The following is a 25051-nucleotide window of genomic DNA, read 5'->3' as shown; positions in this document are numbered from 1 at the left end:
ATAAACACTAATACTAAGCTTCAGATATTATTGTATTTTATTTACTAATAACGATACATAATTATGTAGTTGCTTCAAAAATACCGGCATCATTTTTCTCGGGAGTAATTTTGATTGATACTTCAGATGAACTTATTTCAAAGTGTATTTTTTCTTCCAAATGACTTGGATTCTCAACTGTATCAAAATGGATCATCAAAATATAAATTAAGAAATACATTAGAACAACAATAAAAGTTTATAAACCTAATATTGATTATCACTCAGCGCCGGCAATATAGAATATTCCAGAACGAATGAACAATAAAATGTTTGATTGCGTTTTCTGTAATATACTAAGAAAAAAACATTTCAACGCAGCCCTCGACGTGCTATTGTCAATGTTAATGAACCATATTTAACAAACATTATGCGTGAATCAATAAAACAAGTCATATCTCCTAAAGGAAGTTACGAGCGAAGTCTAAAGAGCCGATGGAATGAAAATTCACTCTCACTCACATTGCGCTGTTACATCTTCGGCAGTCATAAATATGTGATACCGTCAACGGACAAAAACACTTCTTTCACAGTTTTACAATAATCTATACTGTATAAACGATTTCTGATAAGGATCTCTCTCATTCCCGGTGGGTTTAGCCGATGTTTCGACGTGCCTTAAAGAATCGCATCTATTCGTATAAGACCGGTCGATCGTGGCTATTAATTCAGTCGATCGTGGCAAGACAAAATATATAAACACATAGAACAGACTGCGCAATGTAATCACCAATTGCTGCACGCATCATCTTCATCTTGTACCATTTGTTAATGATCATTAAGTCATATTATTTATCCTCTCTTCTACACAATAATTCTTTTATTATATAATTTCAGGTTTATTTTAATATTTTTAATAAAAGAAAATATGCTACTTATTTGTATACTGAACTACATTGTTCCATTAAAATTCAAGAAAGGTAATTGGTAGATCGCAGTGTTTCGTCAGTACACAGTAGATCTTGGTTCTAATGAATTTGGCCACCCCTGGTACAGGCTATTTACAAGTCAAGACATATTTTTATATTACCTGCAGAGGATAGTTCCGCGGCGTCGGGACTCTCTTGGCAGTGCTCCACGGTAACCGCCGCTACTGCTATGGGGTTTCTCCCCTGAGGACCACAGATGGCGTGTTCGTTCGCCCACGGTATCGGCGAGGACTCTCCAGACTCCTCGTGAGCAACGTTCTGATGGAGTACTGGACGAAAAATAGTTAATATTACATAATTATTCCAAATCTTAGATTATTTTAATTGACACACAATACATTTTCAGTTTTTTAAACAATTAATTAATAAATTGGATTTGGTGGTGATGGAACGAAGGGTTACATCTCGCGGCTACTAGATGTCGTTGTTCGATAATTATGACTTACTACTATTAATGTCAAACCTCTTCTTTATTGTTCTTAAGAATAACGTTATTTATTGTTCAATTAATAAGTGACTTTTATATTAAATACTTTGAATAAATTGAGCACGGCAGAAGTTGCATTTCTTTAATGAACTGAAAAACCGAAAAATGTTCATAATTCTACTACATTAAATCCAAAGATATTAATTACTTTTTGAACTGTTGATGTATGCAGCACCTTTTATACGAAAAATAATCTCGATACTGCATCATTGACGAGGCCAGAAAACTTTGAATTCCAAATTAAAATAAAGACAAAAGAAAATTTTAAAAAAATAACACACATACATTTCACATGACCACCCAGTCGATCTAAACTCTGTGGTACAGACAATTCGCCCTGTAATATAAAAAAAGAATGTTTTGGTTAAAACAATTCATATAAATTATTAGATCGAATCTTAATACTTTAGACTTACGGTGTCGATTAGTGACTCGTGCGATATGTGTGTTGCGAACGCACCGAACAAACGACGACGGATATCGCTGGCCGATATATCGTCCTGTCAACAAATCCGCCAATAGTTAGAATAGTTAAATAGATAAATCACTTCTCTTCCTTCATCTTATCCCACTAGGTGGGGTAGGCACAGCTAATTTTTCTCTTCCATTCTCTTCTATCAGCCGTCAGCTCAATACTCACACCTCTCTCTCTCATATCGTCATTCACACACTCCATCCATGTCTTCTTCGTTCAACCTCTTCCCCTCTCTTCTAAATAGGTAAACTAAATAGATAAATATATGTTCCAAAATTAAAACCTTCAAGCCAACCCCTAATGGTTAATAGTAATTAACGGGGTGGGAGTAATTGTGCTATAACTAAAATTTAGGCCACATGTCTCAAAGCGGGTGGCATTCACCTTGTGATGTCTATGAGCTTAACCTTATAAATTTTATAAAACAATTCAGTAAAATTAATATTGAAAGTTAATACAATACTTACAGTTTTTATTTTTACGGTAGTTAATATGAAAACGTTTTTAATATAATTAAATAAAGTTTAAGCGGGTTTTTTTGATCGCACATTCACAATTATATAGAATATTTACACCAATACGTAGCATAGTATGCATTTTTTTGCCTTTTTTGGCAGACGTGTATACGTTTTGAAGTCGTCGTGGCCTAAAGGATAAGACGTCCGGTGCATTCGTATGTAGCAGCGATGCACCGATGTTCGAATCCCGCAGGCGGGTACCAATTTTTCTAATCAAATACGTACTTAACAAATTTTCGATTCTCGATTGACTTCCACGGTGAAGAAATAACACCGTGCAATAAAAACCCGCAAAGTTATAATTTGCGTAATTATATGGTAGGATGTCTTCTGAGTTCGCACGAGTAGGTACCACCACTCTGCCTGCGGTGAAGCAGTAATGCGTTTCGGTTTGAAGGGTGGGGTAGCCGTTGTAACTATACTTGAGACCTTAGAACTTATATCTCAAGGTGGGTGGCGCATTTACGTCGTAGATGTCTATGGGCTATGGGCTCCAGTAACCACTTAGCACCTGGGTGGGCCGTGAGCTCGTCCAACTATATAAGCAATATAAAAAAAAAGACCCACTAGACGGTGAGTGATTACCGTCTCTCACGGGTAGGGGCATAGCCAGATCGCGGCTTATATTTGGTATCTTTTAGCCTCTCCAAAGGTAGTTTAAACATGACAGCAGTACCCGATCGACACGTCCTTACGGATCTATCAGATCCAATAATCCTTGCATTAGACGCCTTCCGCTCTAACATTAGGAGTAGGGACCCCTGTAACCGTACTCGTCGAACTCGACAAAGAGTTCGACATGCAACCCAATCTAAACATCAGCCTGCTGAGTTTCTCGCCGGATCTCCTCAGCGGGTCGCGATTCCGATCCGGTAGTAAATTCATTCGAGAAGCAGCTACTCTTAAGTTGTTAAGTTTCCCTTCTGGCTGAGCCTTTACTCGCCCACCTGTCCTTGTGAAACTGGAAAGGCCTCCGGGCCACCAGTAAAGCTTAATCATTAAAAAACAAAACCTGATCGACGTTCTGCAGTTCGATGTGCGTTGAGTGCGGGTGCGCGTGCACTCGCAGCTTTATCGTTACGTTGTCGGGCAGCTGCACGAGTTGCTCGCCATCCGTCATCGCAGCCGGCTGACACCACTCCTTGTTGCCGTCATCTGAAGCGGATAACTCAACCGATCATTACAATTATAAATTACGGAATTAACTGAACATTGCCCAGTGTCGGTGAAACCGTATTATTAAGACCATCGTCAGCCATCATAGAGGCGAATAGGGTGATTAATTTTTTTATAATATTAGATTAGTTTTTATAAGTTTTAATCGTCTACAACGACTTATTTATTCATTTTACGTACAATATTGGTTATTGGGATCATACAGTATCTTATTTTACAAGTAAAAATCAAGTGATAATAATAAGACACGCATTTCAAAATATCTAAGCCGAAAATCCGGTATTTTTTTTATAAAAAAACAATTAAATTCCAATATATCTAAATCGGTTAGATTTACGATAGGGTGTAAGCTACACGCCCTTAACGGAGATAGGTCGACATAACCTGTAACTCTGTATATATCGGCGATGCTGCTTAGTTAACTAAGATTAGGTATAGTCAACTGTTTCCTCAATGTTGTTGGATAACTGTTATAAGTCGACGTATAAAACGTCACTATGACACTTCAAAAGAAGAAACATCTGTAATTGAATCTCGATTGTCATTTTGAGACGTCTTTCGAAGCATGTTAAGTTTATTTGTGTAATGACGATTCATGTGTGTACATAGCATAATATAAAAGTCGATGTGAGCATGTTTGTTCCTTATAGACTTGGCGAGACCGAATCCAATGCAATTTTCAGGTAATCTTCAGATGGGAATATCCAATTCTTAGTGGTCGCACCAAAAATCGGCCAGCAACACTTTGAAAATAAACATATTAAGCGAAACGAAAACCCGACGCAATTAAAAAGACTAACTGAAAAAATCATTTATTTTGTTAACATTATTATTGCAGATAGGAACAATGATATCGACGCTTGAAAGGCAAACGTGACTAAGCGACAATAACTGCTTTGTACATAAATGATAGGCAATAACCATATTCGAAATATATATTTCTAGGTCTATTACAGTCATTTCAATCCTACAGATAGATTCGTTAAAATAAATTTTTTTTCAGGTATTTTTCATGTATATTTTAAATTAATTTCAACTTTAAATTAGTCTATTGTAAAGTTCACGCATTGTCGCTTAGTCACGTTTGCCTTTCAAGCGTCGATATACTATTACTATACTAACCGTGCACTATAGTGAAGGTAAGGAATGGAATTTCCGGCTTGGAGTCAAAAGTGTTAGCCGGCGGAGGGTAGCGATTGTTGTGCGAGGGGGTCGTGTAGTGCGTCACCGCTTGGGGATGAGCGATACACCACCACCCCGCGCCCGAACATTCCGACATCACCTGACGACAAAACGAACATATACTTCAGAACAAAACGTGTATAGTAACCGGCGAACATCGTGAGCAAATGACCTTGACTGCGCAGAACCGAATTTTAGATCACTTTGGTGGTGAGGGTGAGGCGCGACGGCAGGGGAAATCGTATCGAGCGCGTTATTGGTAGATCAATCGAACCTTACGTCCCGCACCGCACCCTCGTTCCGCTTGCTCCCAAAAGTACGCTTGCGTACAGTGGAAAGTCTATCGTTATTAATCGTTAAGTTATTTGTTATAATTGCTTGTGGACTTTGTTGCCATTGCTATTTGTTGAAAGTTTGTTGATTTTTTATAAAAAATACACTATGCCGCGACAAACTGGTGTAGTATTCAAAAGAAAGGGTAGAAAAATTGTGTACGACGTATATTGCTTCATTATAAAACAGGGGAAGAATGATATTATGGAAAAAGTAAAACAGACTTCGGAAGCAACAAAAACATCAGTGAGTACTGTTAGGTGCATTATTAACGAAGCTAAAGGCTCTGGCTTGCTCATCGTGCTTGGGACTCCGGGTAAGAAAAGATCAGGGAAGAAGAAAGTTACCGGATTGGATAGTTTCGTTCAATCTGTAATAAAAAGATGTAATCATAATAACTACATAACAAGCAGCGAAACTCCGTACCGTAGAAAGGCTTCGAAAATTTTAAAGAAGATATACATTTTAATGGCTCGGAATGAAGTTTACGACGAATTATGAAAGAGCTAGGCTTCAGATGGAAAAAAAAAAACAGAAAATAATCGGAAGCTGGTAATTGAAAAAAGTAACATTCGATTACTACGAATCGAATATCTTCAAAAAATAATTAATTATAGACAAAAAAGAAGATCGAACCGACCGAGTCGTAAACTACACCGATGAGCCCTATGTCGACTTATCACGATGATGGCGACTCGGATGATGAAAACAGTGATGATGATAATGGTCAAGATTATGATAACGAAAAAAAATTACAAATACCAGCTTCGCTTCAACTGAACGAAGACCTGGCAACAGCTCTAGTTTTGACTTAATAGAAGGAATATCTATCTTACCCCAAGATTAAATTATTATAATTATTAACCTATATTTTTTGTTGATGTTCTAATAAATATATAAATAAATACATATGTTGATTTTAATAATTTAATTGCATTATGACGCAGAGTAAATAATGTTTTTGCATGTGAGTGTACCATGCGCAAACTTACCCCCACTACGTCAACAAATGCTCAAGAAGTTTGCCGGCTGTTATATAGTGTGTCATTTGCGAAGCAGCGGCTCTTGAGTTGTTAGGTCTCCTTTGGAGGCGCTTGGGGAGCTGTTAGCAAAAACCACAAAACCTGGCTGAGCCCGTGCTCGCCCTCGCTTGGAGGCTGAAAAGGAAACTCGAAAGGCCTCCGCACCACCAGTAGTCTTTCAATCGTAAAAAAGGAATGTATAGTTTAACCGAGACGATTCCCGAAGTAAATACAACAAAAATAAATAATAGTTTAAAAAAACTAACAAAATACGCTTTTATTATAACTACTGATACCATGCACCCTACGCTTTTTTTACAATAAAATCATTTTTTCTTACACTCTTTTTAATTCAAATTTATTAATATTTACTTTCTATTTTTTAGTTCAGTAGCTTAGGTTTCCATAGCGGACAAACAACGTGACACGTAATTAATATATATTAAGATCAATAATTATAGCCGAATTTCGACTTACTGAGCGATTACGGACTACGGAATAAAAGCTTCAGATACTTTTTTTTATTGCTTATATCGGTGGATGAGCTCACGGCCCACCTGGTGTTAAATGGTTACTGGAGCCCATAGACATCTACGACGTAAATGCGTCACCCACCTTGAGATATAAGGTCATATAAGGTTATAAGGATCAGGATATAAGGTTATAAGGTCTCAAGTAGTGTTACCGGTACTGCGGACGTGGAGGGTTCCTCTGGCGACATCATGGGTTGCGCCACAGCTAAAGTATGCCTCGTGCGGTTGTGCACGACGAACTGCGGGCAGCGGTCGCGTGCCACCGAGATCATCCATCTGTCTTCGTGTTTTATTTGCGTGATCACTATCGGGACCTGTTACACATCATTATTGTTAACACATCTTGTCACACACGTAACGGTATTGCTGATGTCCATGGACGACAGTAAGAAAGGCTACGAAATCTACAACGGCAATAACAATCGACATATGAATTCATTATTTTCTTGTTTACGCAATTTGATAAAATCTGTATACATAAACATTGAACTTATTTAGAAAAAAATAATACATTATAGAATTCACCCTTTTGCATGTGAACACAACTTACATAAGAGCGGTTGTGAATAAGATAACAATATTAAAACTTAGAGGAAAAAAAAAATGTGAGCCGTCACGGGACGCCTGGCAGATGTGAAACATCGACATTATTTTGTAAAAGTAATATGCAGAAAAGAACAAATTGTGATAGGAACTAAATATGTCATAATGATAAACTAAAATATTACGAAAAAATAATTTGTTTTCAAGTAAAACACAGGTTACGTGTACTGTAGTATACAGTACACTGTATACACTACAGAGTATACACCATAGGTATCCGAGCTCAGTGTAGCGAGAGAGATGGCTTAACATCGGATCGAGTGGGAGAGAATCGCACAGTCGATTGCGCATGGCGACGCGTCCCCACTGCATGCGTCGCCACGCCAGAAATCGGTTTTACGTGCGGCTATAGATGTTTCACATCAAAAAAAGAAAAAAAATCGTATGCAAGTAATGGTATAAATAAACAAATCAACAACAACGTCGTAAAATGTAACTAGTCCGCATTGTTGGGTGCCACTATTTTAAACATATTGTTAAGTATGGTATGCTATGGTAAACATATTGTTCCTAATGATCATCGTCACAATGTACAAATAAAATTCATAGACATTAACACATACCGACTCTCTGTTAGCATCAATGAGTGCGACCGAACGTCTCAGGGGCGCAGCTCCGAGCCTGACCGGGACCGGCGTGTGAGCAGGGTAATGCCCGGAAGGTAAAGCGAGACACAGGTACAGCCGGAGCTCGGATGGGTCGCCGCCGCGCCAACGGCCTTGCAGCCAGAAGCGGCACAGTTGCAATCCGTGGACGCTAAAACAGTGTACGCGAATTCAAAATATTCTGAAACCACTAAATTATATGTATGTATGTATATATGTATGATGTGTATATGTATATGTATGTGTGATTGTGTATATATGTATGTATATATCGACGCTTGAAAGGCAAACGTGACTAAGCGACAATGCGTGAACTTTACAGTAGACTAATTTAAAGTTCAAATACCTGAAAAATTTTATATTTTAACAAATCTAGCTATATTGGGTTTAAATAATTTTAACAGACCTAGAAATATATATATTTTTTGCGTATCGAATATGGTTATTGCGTCTCATTTATGTATAAAGCAGTTATTGTCGCTTAGTCACGTTTGCCTTTCAAGCGTCGATATGTACTTTTTTGTGTATGTATTTGTAACTTAATATAAATTTCATTGCACCTACCACTATTTACTCTGCACTACCTTTGGTCGACTGGTAGAGAATGCCTTAGGCATTGAAGTCCGCCAATGTAAATTTTACATAAAATGTAATAAATAAATAAAATAAATAAATTATACTAGTAATTCTATTGTTATTTGTTGCTTTCATAGTCAATAACTAGAAGTTTATTGTTATTTGAAATGGTGAAAGTTAAGCCTATTTTTTCTCTCCCTAAGAGTCACTAGAGCGGTTATTTGGTGATTAAGGAATGAGGAAGAGGTAGACCTAAGAAAAAAAGGATGGATTGTGTTCAAGACGATATGTGTAAGAGGGGAGTGAGCGAAGAAATGGTATATGATAGAGGAGTATGGAAGGAGAAAACTAGTTGCACCGATGCCACGTGACTGGGAGAAGGGCAGGAGAATGATGATGATGCTAAGGAATTCATCACACGAATGTTTGCCCGATACGGGAATCGAACCTATAACCCCGGCGCAACGGTCTGGAGTTCTAGCTACTACACCACCCGGTCAGTAAGTAAATAAATCGACTATTTGTATAAAGCAGCCCATGCACGCACCTTTTGGTCGGATCTGCTAGTTTGAATGTCTTCGGCATTAGCGCTACGTCATTTTCGACCTCTTTCGGCACAGCAATGGCGGAGACCTGCATATTTTATATATATTTTGAGTAAATAAAATATAATTTGATTAATCCACAAACTAGTTTTTAATTACGAAATGTTTCAAACATTCGCGGCTATCTACGTACGCTACATATTAGTTAAAGGTTTTTTACTAGGATTGTAACATTTCTTTTTGGTTGAATGTTTTTATGGTAAAGTTACTTAAAGTTTGTTGATTGCCTACATTGGCTTTCGCTCATGAGCATCGACAACGCCACAAATATAGACAAGGCCTGCCTACCATACAGGTATCTCTTCAACAATGTAACTGCGTTCAATTCCATTGCAGTAGAAACGGATGGCGACCCACACAAAATCATTTAGAGATATTTACATCAATCTGTATTCTTTGCATAACAAATATATCATAGTTTTCATGCCTAGTAACACAAAAATTAGCACTTCGTAAAGTGAATTAATCTGTTAATTCAAAACCTTGAAAATAATATAAAGGATAATAACAAACGCTAGATTAAGTTGTTATGAGGTATTATCAAGTCGAATCTCACCATAACTTTTGTATCCAATCTGTTGAGAAGTTCGTAGGTCGAGTTGACGCCGAGTACGTTTATTTCTTTTATGAGTTGATAGTACATTGTCATGAGCGCCACCTGGCGGAATTATGTGAAAATTAATAAAAGAAAAATCAATCAAGTTTGTATACAATATTTACTTCTAGGTAACAAGTTTGATTTATTTAAGGGATTTTATGACCTAGTAACTACGACCTTTAAGTCATGTCTTATTTTAATTTATATTCTTATTTTTATGGAAAATGATAATATGGAGTGAAATGAAATGAATATGATTAATTTGAGACATCAATCAACTGGATTGAAATTAAATGAAATGAAATGAGATGATATGGGATGAAATATAATCTCAGTAAATGGTGGTGGTCATTTACAGAGATTTTTTCAATGGACGTAATGGAGGATCTCGAGAAGTTACGTCCAGCGGCTTTGTTTCATTTGCTCACATCTGTGCACTTTCACAGATATTAAACAGTTAATAAACCACCGTTATTACACCTTTAAACCTGAAGAAACACTAATAAGACAAAATAAAACAAATCACACAACTACACTCCTCGCGTTCCCGCCAAAAAATTGTATCAAGTTTGAACTGCAACCTCATGACCTGAGATCGATTGAATATATCGAGGGAAGAAAGCGGAATTGTCGAAACTTGAAAAACCCAATTTCGTACTAGAGCCATATGTACAATATAATAAGGTACAAATTCATTTAGCCCAAAATGCAAGTTACTCATTCCCGATCCTGCGGACAGAATGGAAAGCAGTCGACGTCGCCCAAAACACGTCATCTCGGATCCTCCCGATCCACTAACGGTGCTTTTAGGTACTTTAAGCACCGGTCACCGTTCTCGTCGAACCCGTCGCTTGCGACAAAGGGCTCGACGAGCGAATTAACCGATAGACCCAGCCCACTGAGTTCCTCGCCGGATCTTATCAGTGGGTCGCGTTTTCGATCCGGTGGTAGATTCTGCGAAGTGCTGCTCTTGCTAGGGTCAGTGTTAGCATCACTCCAGTTTGAGCCCCGTAAGCTCACCTACACACGTTAGGGTGAAACTGAAATAGCCTTTTAAGGCTATCAGCATAGGTAAGAAAAGCATTTGGGTCGTCGGTCTACTGAACAATATCGCCCACTCAGTGGAAGATCTTCCCATTGTCGTATATCTCTACAACGTCATACAAAAATTGAGCGTACCTTTTGGTTGCATTGTATGGCGAATTCTAACGAGTGATCGAGGGCCACCTGCCCCGGAGGCGGGGCTCCGTAGCGACCCGGGTCCTCGTTGGAGACCTGCAGCTGGCCGCTAACAAACGTCTCGCGGCCCATTTCCACGGACATGAAGAAAGGTTTCTATTTGTAAAAGTAAAAAGTATTTACTTTAGTGACGTATTTATACGAATCGAAAAAAATCGATATTTTCAAAATTATACAAATTACTATGTCTATCGTGATAACTATAATAACAAAGGTAATAAAATAATTAGGTGGGGACATTAAAAATGATGTTCGTTAATTATTCGTACTCGAACGATATTGAGATAGTCAAATAAATAAAAGCCAAATTTTTTTTCATAAGCATTAGTCTTAGGCACTTCGCGAAAAACCTTTGACACAATATCCTGGTTAAGCAATCCATATCAACTTTTACTGGCAGTAGGACGTCTTGTCAGCACGCGCAGGTCTTAACCACCGTACAGCTGTTGTAACTATACTGAGACCTTAGAACTCATATCTCAAATTTGTGTTGTAGATGTCTATGGGCTTTGATAACCACTTAACACTAGGTGGGCCGTGAGCTCGTCCACCCTTCTATACAATTAAAAATAATAATAAAATCCTCAACGTATAATAAATGGCAGTAAAGTAATTTCAATAAATGAATTTAAAAAAAAATTGCTTTCTGCATCCTCTATATCCTCTATAAGTGTGAGAAATTTCATACTGCTCCGTCCGCGCAATTTTGTTATGACGGGATACAGTTTTTGCTTCACGTATTAATTTAAAGATTACGACAATTCTACTGTAGCTCGTTTATGTGGTTGGTACAATGTGTGGTAGGCACCTTGACAACAGTGGACGGCGGTGCGATAACCGTTCCCGGTTCGAGCTTGCACAGGGGCGCCGCGTCGTAAGCTCGCAGCGTTAGTGCTATCGGGGCCGCGTTGCAGAGCAGCACCACCGGGGATAGCTGCAGCTCGAGACAGCAGCCACCACCCGCGCGGACGGCTTGGTAACGGACCTGATGAAAATGAAAAAAAAATAACCATAATTTACTGGTTACGTACCACCACCCTGCCTATTTCTGCCGTGAAGCAGTAATGCGTTTCAGCTTGAAAGGTGGGGTAGCCGTCGTAACTATATTGAGACCTTAGAACTAATATCTCAAGGTGGGTGGGTAGCGCATTTACGTTGTAAATGTCTATGGGCTCCAGTAACCACCAATCTAAGCAATAAAAAAGTCTCTTCCTGTTTTGAATACAACCTTGTTTTGCAAATAACAAACTATTATTATTAACATACTCACAGTGACGTCAGATCGTGGTTGTAGTAAAGCCGGCTGCCACAGTCCGCACCACTGCTTCGACACGATAGAGTAGGGCCAGTCCGATCGAGCTTTCCGACCAGAATCATCGAGCCTGGAATGTCGATAAAAACTTTTGCGCTCTTTTGATCGTTTTTTTTTTTATGTTTGATAGTTTACTGGTGGCCCGTAGGCCTTTCCAGTTTCACCAGGACAGGTGGGCGAGCAAAGGCTCAGCCAAGAGGGGCGGGATTTGCTAACAACTGCCCGAGCGCCTCCGAAGGAGACCTAACAACTCAAGAGCAATTGCTTCGCGAATGAATCTACTACCGGATCGGAATCGCGACCCGATGCAGGATAGTAATGATCTTGACCTTAAGCGAACAAAAGTGATTTTGTTCTGCAACTGAATCTCAACTAATATAAATTAGATATAAGTTTAGAGGTTTATTAAATGGTAAAAAAAATTAACATCTATGATTGTACACTAAAGACAAGAACTGTAGAATAGGATTTTTATAATGAAAGTAAAAAGCCAACATATAAAATTACTGTCTATTAATGTACTAAATTTGCAGTGCTATTTTGCAATTCCGATCCGATGGTTGATTTAGCGAAGCACTGCTCTTGCAAAGGTTGAGCCCGTGAGCCCCCCTATCCGCCCGGGCGTAGGTGGAATAGCCTCTTAGACTACTAACAATTAGGCAGAGAAAAAAAAAGAAAAAAAACTTTAGGGAATCCTAAAAACCAACCAACTCATAGCCTCTTGGCTGCATGGTAAATTTGCGTAAACGAACTAGAGTATCTATTTCTTGAACAGACGGAGCGACGATGGCATTGGATGACTAGAGTAGATCGTAGATCATCTTCGATGTATCGATTAGAGAGCAGAATATTTATTGCGGATCTCTTTTAAACTACTAACTTCAATTCAAGTATTACCCGAAGCGACTAGTTAGATAAATCGAAATCCACCTTCGCCATGACATCATCATGATAACATCTCACCATTTAATGATCTCATCGATGACGTGATCGACATTAGAGACCGGCCCACGTTTCTCGAACACAGAAGTGTCCGGCACGCCGTAGTGAAGCGGGACCGCGTCTCTTGTCACTGGACATTCTATATTCCTGTGGGACAATAATGTAATCGATTGGTACAACCCTATTCAATGGCCCCAATCGAGTTCATTTAACTTCAGGGTTGAAATTACTATCGTATTGATTATTAAACATGACTTTTCATCGCGACCTATTGTTACGCTTTTAGTAATGTATGAACATAAAAGTAATAACTTTTTTTTAGTGGGATTGACAGTTACATTAAAGTACATTAGTTGATACGCACTGCATTTATTTGTGGTCTACAATAAAAAGGTTTGTCCGATCACTAGACCAGTTATCGTTGACTGGAAATCATTCAGTCGACTAATTCAGACAATGGAGATATCAATAGTAACTTTTCTTATTTCAGTTATAGGCAGATGAGCATACGGCCCCACTGATGGTGACTGGTTACCGTCGCTCATGGACGTCAGCGATGTCAGGGGCAGAGCCAAACCGCTGATTACCGTTGAGTACTCACCACCCTTTTTTTAAGTAGGGCATGTCATAGCGCAAGGGAAGCATGGTCGAGAGGACTACACTCTCCATTACAGACCTGTATTGGAAGAGCAGATTGTGCCTTGCTGACGTAGTTCCCGGTGCCAGTAAATGTACACTAGTGCCGCGTCCCGGCGCGGACTGCACTAGAGGAGCGGATGTCGGCTCCGGACATGCTTCTGACACTGATATACCGGATTCGGTTCTAATTAAAACCTACAACAAAAACATTTATTGTATTCAGAGTTTATCGACAAACTTATTGTTCAGGGTAGGGTCAATGGTAAAATATTTCGTGGACGAAGCTCTATGGCTGGGTTATATGAAATTTGTTACCAGCACCCCACTTACCGAGTGCGTGCGCTAGCCCTCAGTTTGCGAACTACGGAGAACAACTGTCAAGGTTTTAATAAATCAGGATTCCACATGATCACGACTGTCAGCTCGCGAACTATGGAGAACAGCTGTTAATGCTTTAATAAATCAAGATTCCACATGACCACGACTGTTCTGCCAAAAGACTATGATGATGATGATTATGACTATTATATTCGGAGGTACATACCAAAATTTATGAACAGTCATTTAAATTATGAAACAAAACCAAGAATTTAGCTTTAGGAAATAATAAATTGTGCATGGACGTTTAAATGAAACAGCAAAATTTGCAAGGTATGAGGAAAAATATGTTTAACGGAACTTTTTTTAATTTTTTATTGCTTAGATGGGTGAACGAAATAACGACCCACTGGTGTTGAGTGGTTACCGGAGCCCACAGACATTAACAACGTAAATGCCGCCACCCAACTTGAGACAAGAGAGTTTACAGTACAACGACTGTCCTACCCTTCAAGCCGCAACGCATTACTGCTTCACGGCAGAAATAGGCATGGTGGTGGTACCTACCCGTGCGGATTTACACGTACTGTAGGTATAACGACTAAAGGAAGATTTTCACCGAGCGGGCGATATTGCTCGGTAAACCGACGGTCTGAATGTTGTTGTTCGGAACTTGTAGGTATATATACAAGCTTATCTTGAAAATGTCGTAAGCGAAATTCAGGCATCAGTCAAAAACCTTGTGTGATGACTACCGTCACACGTACCGTCAGTAATTACACACATTATACTTTTGCTGGTTTGATTTTTTGATTCTAATATTCGATATAAAACTAAATCTATCGACAGTTGTACCTTTCCGAATCGAGCACCACAACGTTCAAGGCTCTGTGGTGAATTGCTAATGTGCGATAAAGGCTTAGGTGTTGTACTTACATCGGTGTCGAGAGGCAGGTGCGACTTGAGAACGTACAGCGGCCACACTGTAGCTAATATGCGACCGTCGCTGCGAGCCTTCACCACTCTGCACCAGACCGCCATATAGGGCACGTTGCCTTGACTCGGTACTACGATCATAATAAAATAAAAACACTTTAGCCAAATCTTAATATATATCGAGAGGTGAAAGGCTGCTTGGTTTCCATTAACGGTGCTTTTAGGTACCACAAGCACCGGTCACCGTCTTCGTTGAACCCGTCGCTTGCGACGAAGTGGTCTTTCGAACGAGAAGATTTCGACAAAGGGAATTTCTTCATTAGATTCACTCATCTTGACAGTACGAAAAATAAATAAAAATCACATATTTTCCTAACTTGAATTTGGAATTAACTTCTTTACAATTTAAACTTTTGATAATACCAAAACCAGCCAGATACAAATAGTATAGCCAAAGAGATTTTATTACAGGTTCATACACACTATAATGCGAAAAGACTTTTCCCCAACCTATTATTTAGGATTGGTGTTGTATAAACATTACGGTTGTTAAAGTATTTGTAAATGGAGTGCGAGATTAGTAAAATAATAGTATTTGTATTAATATAGATGATGTTATTCTACCGAAGTGCTATTTTAGAACACTTCAAGATATCAAAGTTTTAATAACAAGTAAAATTAACAACAAATTGTATCATATCCCCTTCATCCACTCATTTCTTCGATTATATATTTATATATTTTTTATATTTACTAACGATCACGCCACGTTAACTGGTCCCGTGCTAAGTTTATAAAGAACTTGTGTTACAGGTACCGGATAACGGAAATAAATGTAAGAAACTTTATTATGCACATACATATATATAATATACATCCATAACCCTGGAAAAGACATTTTAGATTTATCATACAAATATCTTCCCTTGGCAGGATTCGAGCCTACGACCCCCTTGTGTAGTGACCATGTCACTTACAAGTACACCAGACGGTCAATTATTATCATTGTAAATTTCTTCTAAAATAGAACGTACCTTTGACGAGCCAGGGTACGTTTTCTTTGGGGCATTCCTTCAATGGTATATCACCAGACCAGCCAGTGTCGTGGGACATGAATTTTATTCTAAAAAAAAACAAAAACGTTTTATTCATGCTTCTATTGATTTTACTGTACTTTTCATATGTGTCTTTCCGTGTTTTACTGGTGGTAGGTCGTGTTATGAGTTCGCACGGATAGGTACCACCGCCCTGCCTGTTTCTGCCGCGAAGCAGTAATGCGTTTCGGTTTGAAGGGTGGGGCAGCCGTTGTAACTGATACTGCGACCTTAAAACTCTTGTCTCAAGTTGGATGGCGGCATTTACGTTGTAGATGTCTATGGACACTTGTAACCACATAACCCGTGAGCTCACCTACTCCGGGCGTAGCTAGAATAAGTAGGGAAGGAAAAGAAAAAACTAGTGAATGTATTTACTTGAGCATCATCTCGCTGTCGTCTCCGCAGAGGACGCTCGTCCCGACATCCTCGGACATGAGCTCGCCCGAACAGATCGTGCACAACTGGTTCGAATCAGAGCAACGGGCACGGACCTGAGAAGACCATACACCATGACTTTCACTACGAGCAGTGGGGTTTGTTCCGAGCTACTACGTATTTGTTTACATATTTTCAATGGAAGGCAGCGGTTTGGCTCTGCCGCTGGCATTGCAGACGTCCATGAGCGACGGTGACCACTTACGATCAGGTGGTCCGTATGCTCGTCTGTCTACAAATGCATTAAAAATCAAAGGTGTTGAAATTAAAAAAATCAAACCCTACTTTATCGACTCATACTGTAATGAGTACATCTCTAGTTTATACTTTAATATAAGCTATGTAAGTCTGCAATTCCTGGGCAATGATAGAACCCTCTCGAATAAAACTACGTTTTGTAAAACAAAATTGCTATATTTTCATTTAATCCAATACAAGGCTAAAAAAACTAAATCTATCGTTACAAGAGTATACTGTATTACGTATTTTTTCTGCAAACCAATCTCGCGTTGTAGTTCAGCGATCAAAACTTTGAACATGCAAATGTTGAAGTAGGTCATATCCATTATCCACAACTAAACCGGCCTGTTCTGGTGAAACTGGAAAGGCCCCAAGGCCACCAATAATGTCTCGCAAAAAAAAAAACTTTAACTGTTCTTGTAAACTCACCTTGTATAGTAAATCGAACCTAAGCATGTTCGCCAGGACCAGTCGTCCTGACAAATGGAGGCATAATCTAGCCCCTTTCCCTTCCACCGCGGCATGAACAAACACCCCCGCTCCCGGACCCTTGCCGCCGAGACGTTCAGCGTCTTCTAAGCGCACTCGATGACTGCCCAATGTGAATGGGATGCCTTCGTCGAAAACAACAATAACAATTTATTATATTATTATGTGGGTGGCGCATTTACGTTGTGGATGTCTATGGGCTCCAGTAACCACTTAACACCAGGTGGGCTGTGAGCTCGTCCACCCAACTAAGAAATAAAAAATATCTTAATATAGTCTTCTTCATTCTTTCCTATTACCCTCTGCTGGGGTGTAGGGCTCGAATCAAATCCTTCCATTTACATCGGTCTTGGGCAGTCTGTTCTAGCACCTCCCTCGTCATGCCCAAGTCGCCTAGCTCCTGCTCCATCGAGCGGCGCCAAGTTCTTCTGAGACAGCCTCTTTTCCTCTTGCCAGATGTTAATATATTAAGTTAATTTTTTTTTTATTGAGCTTGCACGCAGACGAGCTTACGGCTGACCTGACGTTGTGTGGTTACCGTCGCCCTTGGACGTCAGCAATGCCAGGGGCAGAGCCAAGCCAGTACTCTCCACAAGATTCTTTTGAAGAAGGACATGTCATAGCGCAGTATTTATATTTTTTATAAGTTATTTATAATCACAGTTATTTATATTCAATACAACCAAACCGCGATTAACTGTTATGATATTTAATACATTTATAAACTACACTGTGTATTTATAATGAGGTTTTTCGTCACAGATATCTAGATGATTTTTTAATCATTATAGTTACTTTCGTCAGTAAGTGTGTATTTTTTATAAAATTTTCCCATTATTATATATGTGGGAAACCGTTTACATGTGGGAAAGCACTCACTGTTAGACCAATGCCAGTCGGCAGTGGGACCAGCGAGAGAAAACCGAAGCGTCTTCGGGGCTGTGGGATTACGCCATCTGTTGACAAGGTCACCATAAAAATAATACTGTCAAGACAATCAGAAGACATTTGAAAGTTAAATGAGTTGTAATATTGGATAACAGAACCTATCGGTTTTTTCATTATTGGGAGAAGAAAAAAGTCTTAAAGACTTTTTGTTTGTCTCCTTGCTTCTCCTCCTCCTTGTTTGCCTATTGTATAAATGTATCTGCTTTTTTTAATTGTTTTTTTTTTTTATGTAAATTGTGTTTTGGTGTGCAATAAAGTGTATTCTCTCTCTCTCACCGGTACGCAAGCCTAGTTCCAGGTCCCAGAGGCACGACTTCATCAGTTCCCTCTTGTCCCATCCTCAGAGCGGCAGAGGAACTGTTGTGCACCCAGAGTGAGACGCGTCCTTCCAACGCTTCCTCCATGGCATCCGCGAAGTCTCGTTTGGTTCTTATATTTTTCGTTTCCAATTCCACGTTCGGTTCCAGTCGGGCTTTTTCAAGATACTGAAAAAATAAAAGTATTAATATCGTGTATGTTAAACAAAACTCCGGAATGTTTTTTATATAACTATCTATATATTAATACGTGAAGTAGAAAGTTTGTACCCCTTTTTACGAAAATTGCGCGGACGGAGGGGTATAAAATATCTCACACTTATAGAGAACATAGAGAAGAAGTGCTGAATACTAATATATTTTTTAAATTGTGCAAAAAAAAAAGAATTAAATCAATAAAGAAAACATTACACACACTACCATGTATTTGACACAACACCTACACACATACATATATATACTGTTTTTTTACTATCATTAATATTGTTCATCTTTAATATATTTGTCTACAGTGTAGCCTGGGCAAAATCTGTGATTATAGAAACATATTAGTCTATGACAATAGAACCATAATAATGTCCAAATCTAAATTTCAAATAATTATAGTCGAATTTCGACTACAGAGGGACCACTAGTACACATTAAACTATATAATACTCAATACAAAATGAATTCATTTGACAATACCATGCTTCCATATGAATCTTAGAAGAAAAATAATCAAATACTTCAATGTCTTAAGTTACCAAGCAACCAGCCCTAGAAATGTGTAGACTCACAAAGATCCACTATTATATTTTGCTTAAAATTCTTATATATAATACGAAACATGTCTGATAATATGTTATTTATTTGCGATCGATGAATCTATATAGTTAATATCGATGTATGGGCTGAATCGATTCCGATGACATTTTCAAGAAACATTCAGAGGAGCCTAGCGGGTGATCCCGCGCACTTTGCTACCAGCAGGATCAAAATCAAAACAAATAGCGGCCCGAAAAGGGGGGAGGGGGGTTGACAGATGTTCAGATACGAAGTTTTTATTGGTGGTAGGAACTCTTGTGAGTCAGCGCGGGTAGGTACCACCACCCTACCTATTTCTGCCGTGAAGCAGTAATGCATTTCGGTTCGAAAGGTGGGGCAGTCGTTGTAACCATACTTGAGATCTTAAAACTCTTGTCTCAAGATGCATGGCGGCATTTACGTTGTAGATGTCCATGGGCTCCAATAACCACTTAACACCAGGTGCGCTGTGAGCTTATCCACAAATCGAAGCAATAAAAAAAAAAACATTACCTGATCGATGGCTACCCTCCAGTCTTTGACCAGAGCGTGTATGACTCTAAGTCTCGGAACGTGTAGACGCACGCGCAGGAGGTCGAGCCGAGCACGCACTTTGGCGAGCTGCGGCGTACTCATGGGCACGGACAGAGCGAGCTGCGCGGGAAACTCGCTTACGAGCCCGTCCATTGTCCCGGTATCGCACTCCAGGATGTCGAATCTGTTAAACGGATCCTGTATTTAGTGCTAGGTTGTAGGGGTTTAGTCGGTAGTTGGTTTTGCGGGGCGAGGTGAATGACCTTGGCCTTCCTCGTCTCCCTCCCCTCGACCGGGTATCCGTAAATGGATTCCCCAGCGTTAAAAAAAAGGTTGTAGTCAGATACATAAAAATACAAACGAAAATTTTGATGATAAAAAAACTTAGCAGAGTTCTATAGCACTATTTTTATTGCTTATTTGGGTGGACGAGCTTACAACCCACCTGTTGTTGAGTGGTTACTGGAGCCCATAGACATCTACAATGTTAAACGCTGCCCACCCATCTCGAGACATGAGTTCTAAGGCATGCTGTCTTGTCGTGAGGTACTTATGTTTTTCGGTTTAAAGGGTAGCTTTTTTGCCAATTTTAGTTCTTATATGATATGAAATTACATTTTAATCTGCTATCTTAAGTTTTTACTACATTTACCAAGAAATCTCAAGAAATGTGTTTTAGATCACGACAAATCTCGACAAATAACACTAATCATTGTTACAAGATAGACTGTGGCCTATATTGAGTACTAAATAGGTCACAGCCTGTTTCGAATCATAACAGTAAGTGAAAATAATCCATGAGTGAATAGTGTATTTCGTAACTAACCTAAAATTCGATAAAGATTAAGATTAAAATACGTGCAACCGAACATCGAAGCACTTCTGGTGAAGGAGCTTTCGATTATTATAAGTGAAAGTTGAACTAAGCTTATTTAATATCCATAATTAATAGAATCGATACAAAAGGCTCACATGATATACCTCAATAAGTTAAAAAATTTTGAAGATGCGAAGCCCCATTATTTTCGTGTTCACCATTTGATTGTGATTGAGTACATATTGATTTTATTCCCTACATATTCGTTGGTAGTCTAAGAGGCTATTCCTACGCGTGGACGGTTAAGTGAGCTCACGGGTTCAACTTGAGTGAATTTCGCAGAATCTACCACCGGAGATGATACCGTATTATGTACTCACGAGAGTCGTGTGTCGATTAACACGGATATGCCGGCGGGCGAGTCTAGTTCGGCGTGCGCGGTCAGATTGCGTGCGTACAACGTCAACACGCGGTGACTGCGCATCAACGGGCGCGACACGTAGTATCCTTCCAAAACCGTTGCATTACTGGAAAAGAAAAATATAACTACATAGTACCTAAACAATTACTACTTTTTTTTTAAATTTATTACGAGCTCAGATCCCACCTGGTGTTGAGCGGTTACCGGAGCCCATAGACATCTATAACGTTAATGCCACCACACACCTAAATTAATAATTAATAATAATAAAATACATTTGGAATTGTGACATGAGATGTCAAATTAGAGCTCACCTATTTTACTCGGACTTATTCAATAATTAATATAATCTAATTGACATTAACGTACATACTTTAAACTGCATATAAATTTAGTACAAAATTTCTTAAAAACACTAAGTACTGAATCAAAAAAAGATGTACGGTGTCATGGGATACCGGACAGGAACAAGGATCCTTATTATAAAAATATTAATTTTAAGTTCTATTCGAGGTATAAAGATAATAAAGCTGGAGGTTACGCAACAACCCACGGTCATTTGGTAACGTGCGAACTTATTGTGGTACACTTCATTCACGGTTGTTTGTATAAAAGTTAGTGTATTGCGCAAACGAACGCTCTGAGATTGTGGTCAATGAATGATAAAAAAATATATAATTTTTTGAACGTTATTACAAAGTTAAGTCGTACACTGTGTGCATTACTAATAAAAATCTTACGTTACGGACGTTTTTCCCGGTTAGGGTACCCCTCCGCATCGTCCCATAAGGAACTTCGTTCCAAAAAAATCTGAATTATTTATATATGTATATCAAATTTTAGAATATTATTTAAATGAATCTGTCCTGACCTGGTCAAATAAGGTAACGAGTTATGGAAATGCACTTCGATGTTCGCTGCTCGCACGAAGAGTCTCGTGTTCGGTAGGAGTCGCGGTGCGAAGTACGAGTCGACGCGGATCACGCCCGAGAGCTGTTCGGCTGTCACTCCTGATGCTGAACCGGTCGGGTCCGGTGGCTCGCTAAACGTGTCCGTTTGCTGCAAATGCAGGAATGCTTAAAATAAATGCGGGAGGTAGTATTAATGTGTGAACTAAAATTGTATCCCTTTTTACGAAAATTGCGCGGACGGGAGGAGTATGAAATTTCCCACACTTATAGAGAATATAGAGAAGGAGTGCAGAATGATAATATTTTTTTTAAATTATACACAAAAAATACTTTAAATCTATACATATAAATAAAATTGGAGTGTCTGTTTGTAATATTGAAATAACCGCTTTTTACTACATGCATATGAATATATATACGGTACGTACCCCAAAATATATTTTTTTACCATTTTTGTCTGTCTGTCTGTTTGTTCCGGCTAATCTCTGGAACGGCTGGATCGATTTTGACGAGACTTTCACTGATAGGTAGCTGATGATATAAGGAGTAACTTAGGCTACTTTTTTTAGACTAGCTTCGCCATATTCGCAATATTACAAACAGACACACTAATTTTATTTATATGTATAGATTATTAAAAGAAAGAAATATTTTTCACGGTCGGGAAAGATTTAAAATTATGTAAAACAATATAATTAAAAATCTTTCATACCAAAGGATCATTTCTCGGCGTGAACTTGCTTAATTTAAATTCGTATGGCGTTTCTTTGCCGGTCTCCTCGTAAATACGGAAGCGCCATATTTGAGCAAACACAGTTTCTGTAAGAAAAGTCCAATACATATTAATTTTAATTTCAGAAGAAAAAATATAAATCGTCATACTAGAAGGTCATAGACAAGTAGAAGATCATCAGTTGAATTTCGTTAGCTTTTACATAATATATTATCCTTACTAATAACTAAAAAACTATAATATTATTTTCGAGTGATTGCTGGAACTAATTCCTTGCTTTTCATCTTTAACTGATATCTGATTTATTGATTATAGTTTCCAAAGAAAGCGGACACTAGATAGGCACCCAATTTTATAACAAAACCATATCTACACGGATACATCTAGATCCTAGATGTAACAATAATAATTAATAAGAAATTACGCGGTCATTCGTCTCCAATTAATTTATACTTACATACGTTTAAATATATACATACATCACTACATAGTATAAAACAAAGTCGCTTTCTCTGTCCCTATATCTGTCTGTCCCTATGTATGCTTAAATCTTTAAAACTACGCAACGGATTCTGACGCGGTTTTTTTTAATAGATAGAGTGATTGAAGAGGAAGGTTTATATGTACACTAACATTCATTAAATAGTGGAGAAAACAATAATAAATTACAGTTTCCGAAGCGACACGAGGGCGGGTCGCTAGTAGATAATAAACACCGTACATAAAAAGCAAACACCGCTGTTCATTACAAAATGTTTGCTCGATGCGGGAATCGAACCCACGACCCTCGGCGCAACAGTCAAGGCCCGCTACCTACAGCACCATCGAGTCCGCCGCATCAGTCAGAGTCAGATGTACGTCGAGTAAGCACAAGAACAATTAAATAACATACCCGGAGGCGTGACCTGGAGTCGTAGTTCGTTGGGCTCACCGACCGGCAACGAGAAGTGGGTGTGCGCCTCCCATTTGCCAAGCATCGGTATATAAAACTCTAGGACGCACGGTATATCGTTTACCTAGACGAGATAAATGTTTATGGAACAGAGATGGTACTTTTTTTTATTGCTTAGGTTGTTGGTTCATTTGATGTTAAGCGATTACCGGAGCTCATAGACATGTACAGCATAAATCCCGACACCCACCTTGATATATAAGTTCTAAGGTCTCAGTATAGTTACAACGGCGGCCCCGCCCTTCAAACCGAAACGCATTACTGCTTCACGGCAGAAATAGGCAGGGCGGTCGTACCTAATAAAACACGCTCGGAGGTTGTTCACAGACTAACTATATTTCATTCTTATAATAGACAATTATGAGGTGTGCCAAATATTTGCTAACAGATGTCGCCATCCACAGAACATTATTTTGATACTAACTTTAACACCTCAACTTATCAAAATAATCTAAACCTTAAATAACAATTCAAAAGCATACTGTCACAAACAATCCAGTAAATGCATACTTAGCTACTTAAAATATATATATTTTTTTTTTTATAAATCACACAATAATATGCATGCCTAGCTTCTTAACAAAATAGCTATGTTTGACACTACTCAAGCCCTTTGTTAACAGGTCTGCAGGCATTTCAGATGTTGGCAGATAAACTATTTTTACATGTTTGTTAGCAACTGCTTCTCTAACAAAATGGTGACGCACGTCAATGTGCTTAGTTCTTTTATGGAACATTGGATTCTCTGTCAACTTCTGAGCCCCTTGATTGTCGTTGTACAAGGTTATTGTATAATTACAAAAATCTACAATCTCATTCAACAAGTTCTTTAAATATATTGCCTCTTTACAAGCCTCGGTTATCGCCATGTATTCAGCTTCTGTACTAGATAGGGCTGTAGTCTGCTGTTTTTTACATTCATATGAGATAACAGATCCTGAAAACTTAAAGTAAAAACCTGTATAAGATTTTCTATCTACAGTATTTGAGGCCCAGTCTGCATCAACAAAACCCTCTAAGTTACAATCATCTTTAGTAAACATAAGCCCATAAGATTTAGTTTTGCTTAAATATCTCAAAATTCGTTTTGCATGTTTCCAATGTATAAGTGAATAACTATTATTAAATTGGCTCAAAAAACTTACACTATAAGATATATCTGGGCGAGTTAAGACACTTAAATACATTAAGCTTCCTATTAATTGTTGAAATGGGTATTGTTTACAAACATCAACACTTTTCTCTAGCTTTAAATTATTCTCAATTGGTGTATCAACACCATTACAATTTGTCATATTAAATTT

At 38.6% G+C, this 25051-nt stretch overlaps 1 protein-coding gene across 5 annotated transcripts in view; it reads right to left on the bottom strand.

The window, feature by feature from the left end:
- The window catches only part of LOC101746464 (uncharacterized), an 89933-nt gene that overhangs the window by 15874 nt on the left and 49008 nt on the right, over positions 1–25051 (bottom strand). For 4 of the 5 annotated variants that reach the window (XM_038012706.2, XM_062670768.1, XM_038012705.2 and 1 more), the window contains exons 50-75: positions 23688–23811; positions 22775–22881; positions 22023–22210; positions 21111–21257; positions 19893–20097; positions 18553–18761; positions 18208–18284; positions 17269–17453; positions 16540–16655; positions 16102–16190; positions 15068–15198; positions 13851–14008; positions 13196–13321; positions 12191–12302; positions 11729–11905; positions 10861–11016; positions 9640–9741; positions 9026–9111; positions 7861–8053; positions 6847–7008; positions 4747–4906; positions 3461–3603; positions 1872–1955; positions 1741–1792; positions 1070–1237; positions 85–177 (exon numbers count right to left, since the gene is read on the bottom strand). In XM_038012706.2, the coding sequence (XP_037868634.1) occupies positions 85–177; positions 1070–1237; positions 1741–1792; positions 1872–1955; positions 3461–3603; positions 4747–4906; positions 6847–7008; positions 7861–8053; positions 9026–9111; positions 9640–9741; positions 10861–11016; positions 11729–11905; positions 12191–12302; positions 13196–13321; positions 13851–14008; positions 15068–15198; positions 16102–16190; positions 16540–16655; positions 17269–17453; positions 18208–18284; positions 18553–18761; positions 19893–20097; positions 21111–21257; positions 22023–22210; positions 22775–22881; positions 23688–23811 (3550 nt within the window). The remainder of the gene's footprint in view (positions 1–84; positions 178–1069; positions 1238–1740; positions 1793–1871; positions 1956–3460; positions 3604–4746; positions 4907–6846; positions 7009–7860; positions 8054–9025; positions 9112–9639; positions 9742–10860; positions 11017–11728; positions 11906–12190; positions 12303–13195; positions 13322–13850; positions 14009–15067; positions 15199–16101; positions 16191–16539; positions 16656–17268; positions 17454–18207; positions 18285–18552; positions 18762–19892; positions 20098–21110; positions 21258–22022; positions 22211–22774; positions 22882–23687; positions 23812–25051) is intronic. The other variant, XM_038012727.2, reaches the window with a different exon arrangement.

The sequence above is a fragment of the Bombyx mori genome, chromosome 1 (assembly GCF_030269925.1).
Source record: "Bombyx mori chromosome 1, ASM3026992v2".
In the NCBI taxonomy this organism is placed as follows: domain Eukaryota; kingdom Metazoa; phylum Arthropoda; class Insecta; order Lepidoptera; family Bombycidae; genus Bombyx; species Bombyx mori.
The sequence above is the reverse complement of the archived record's forward strand: the minus strand, read 5'-3'. Positions and strand labels throughout refer to the sequence as shown.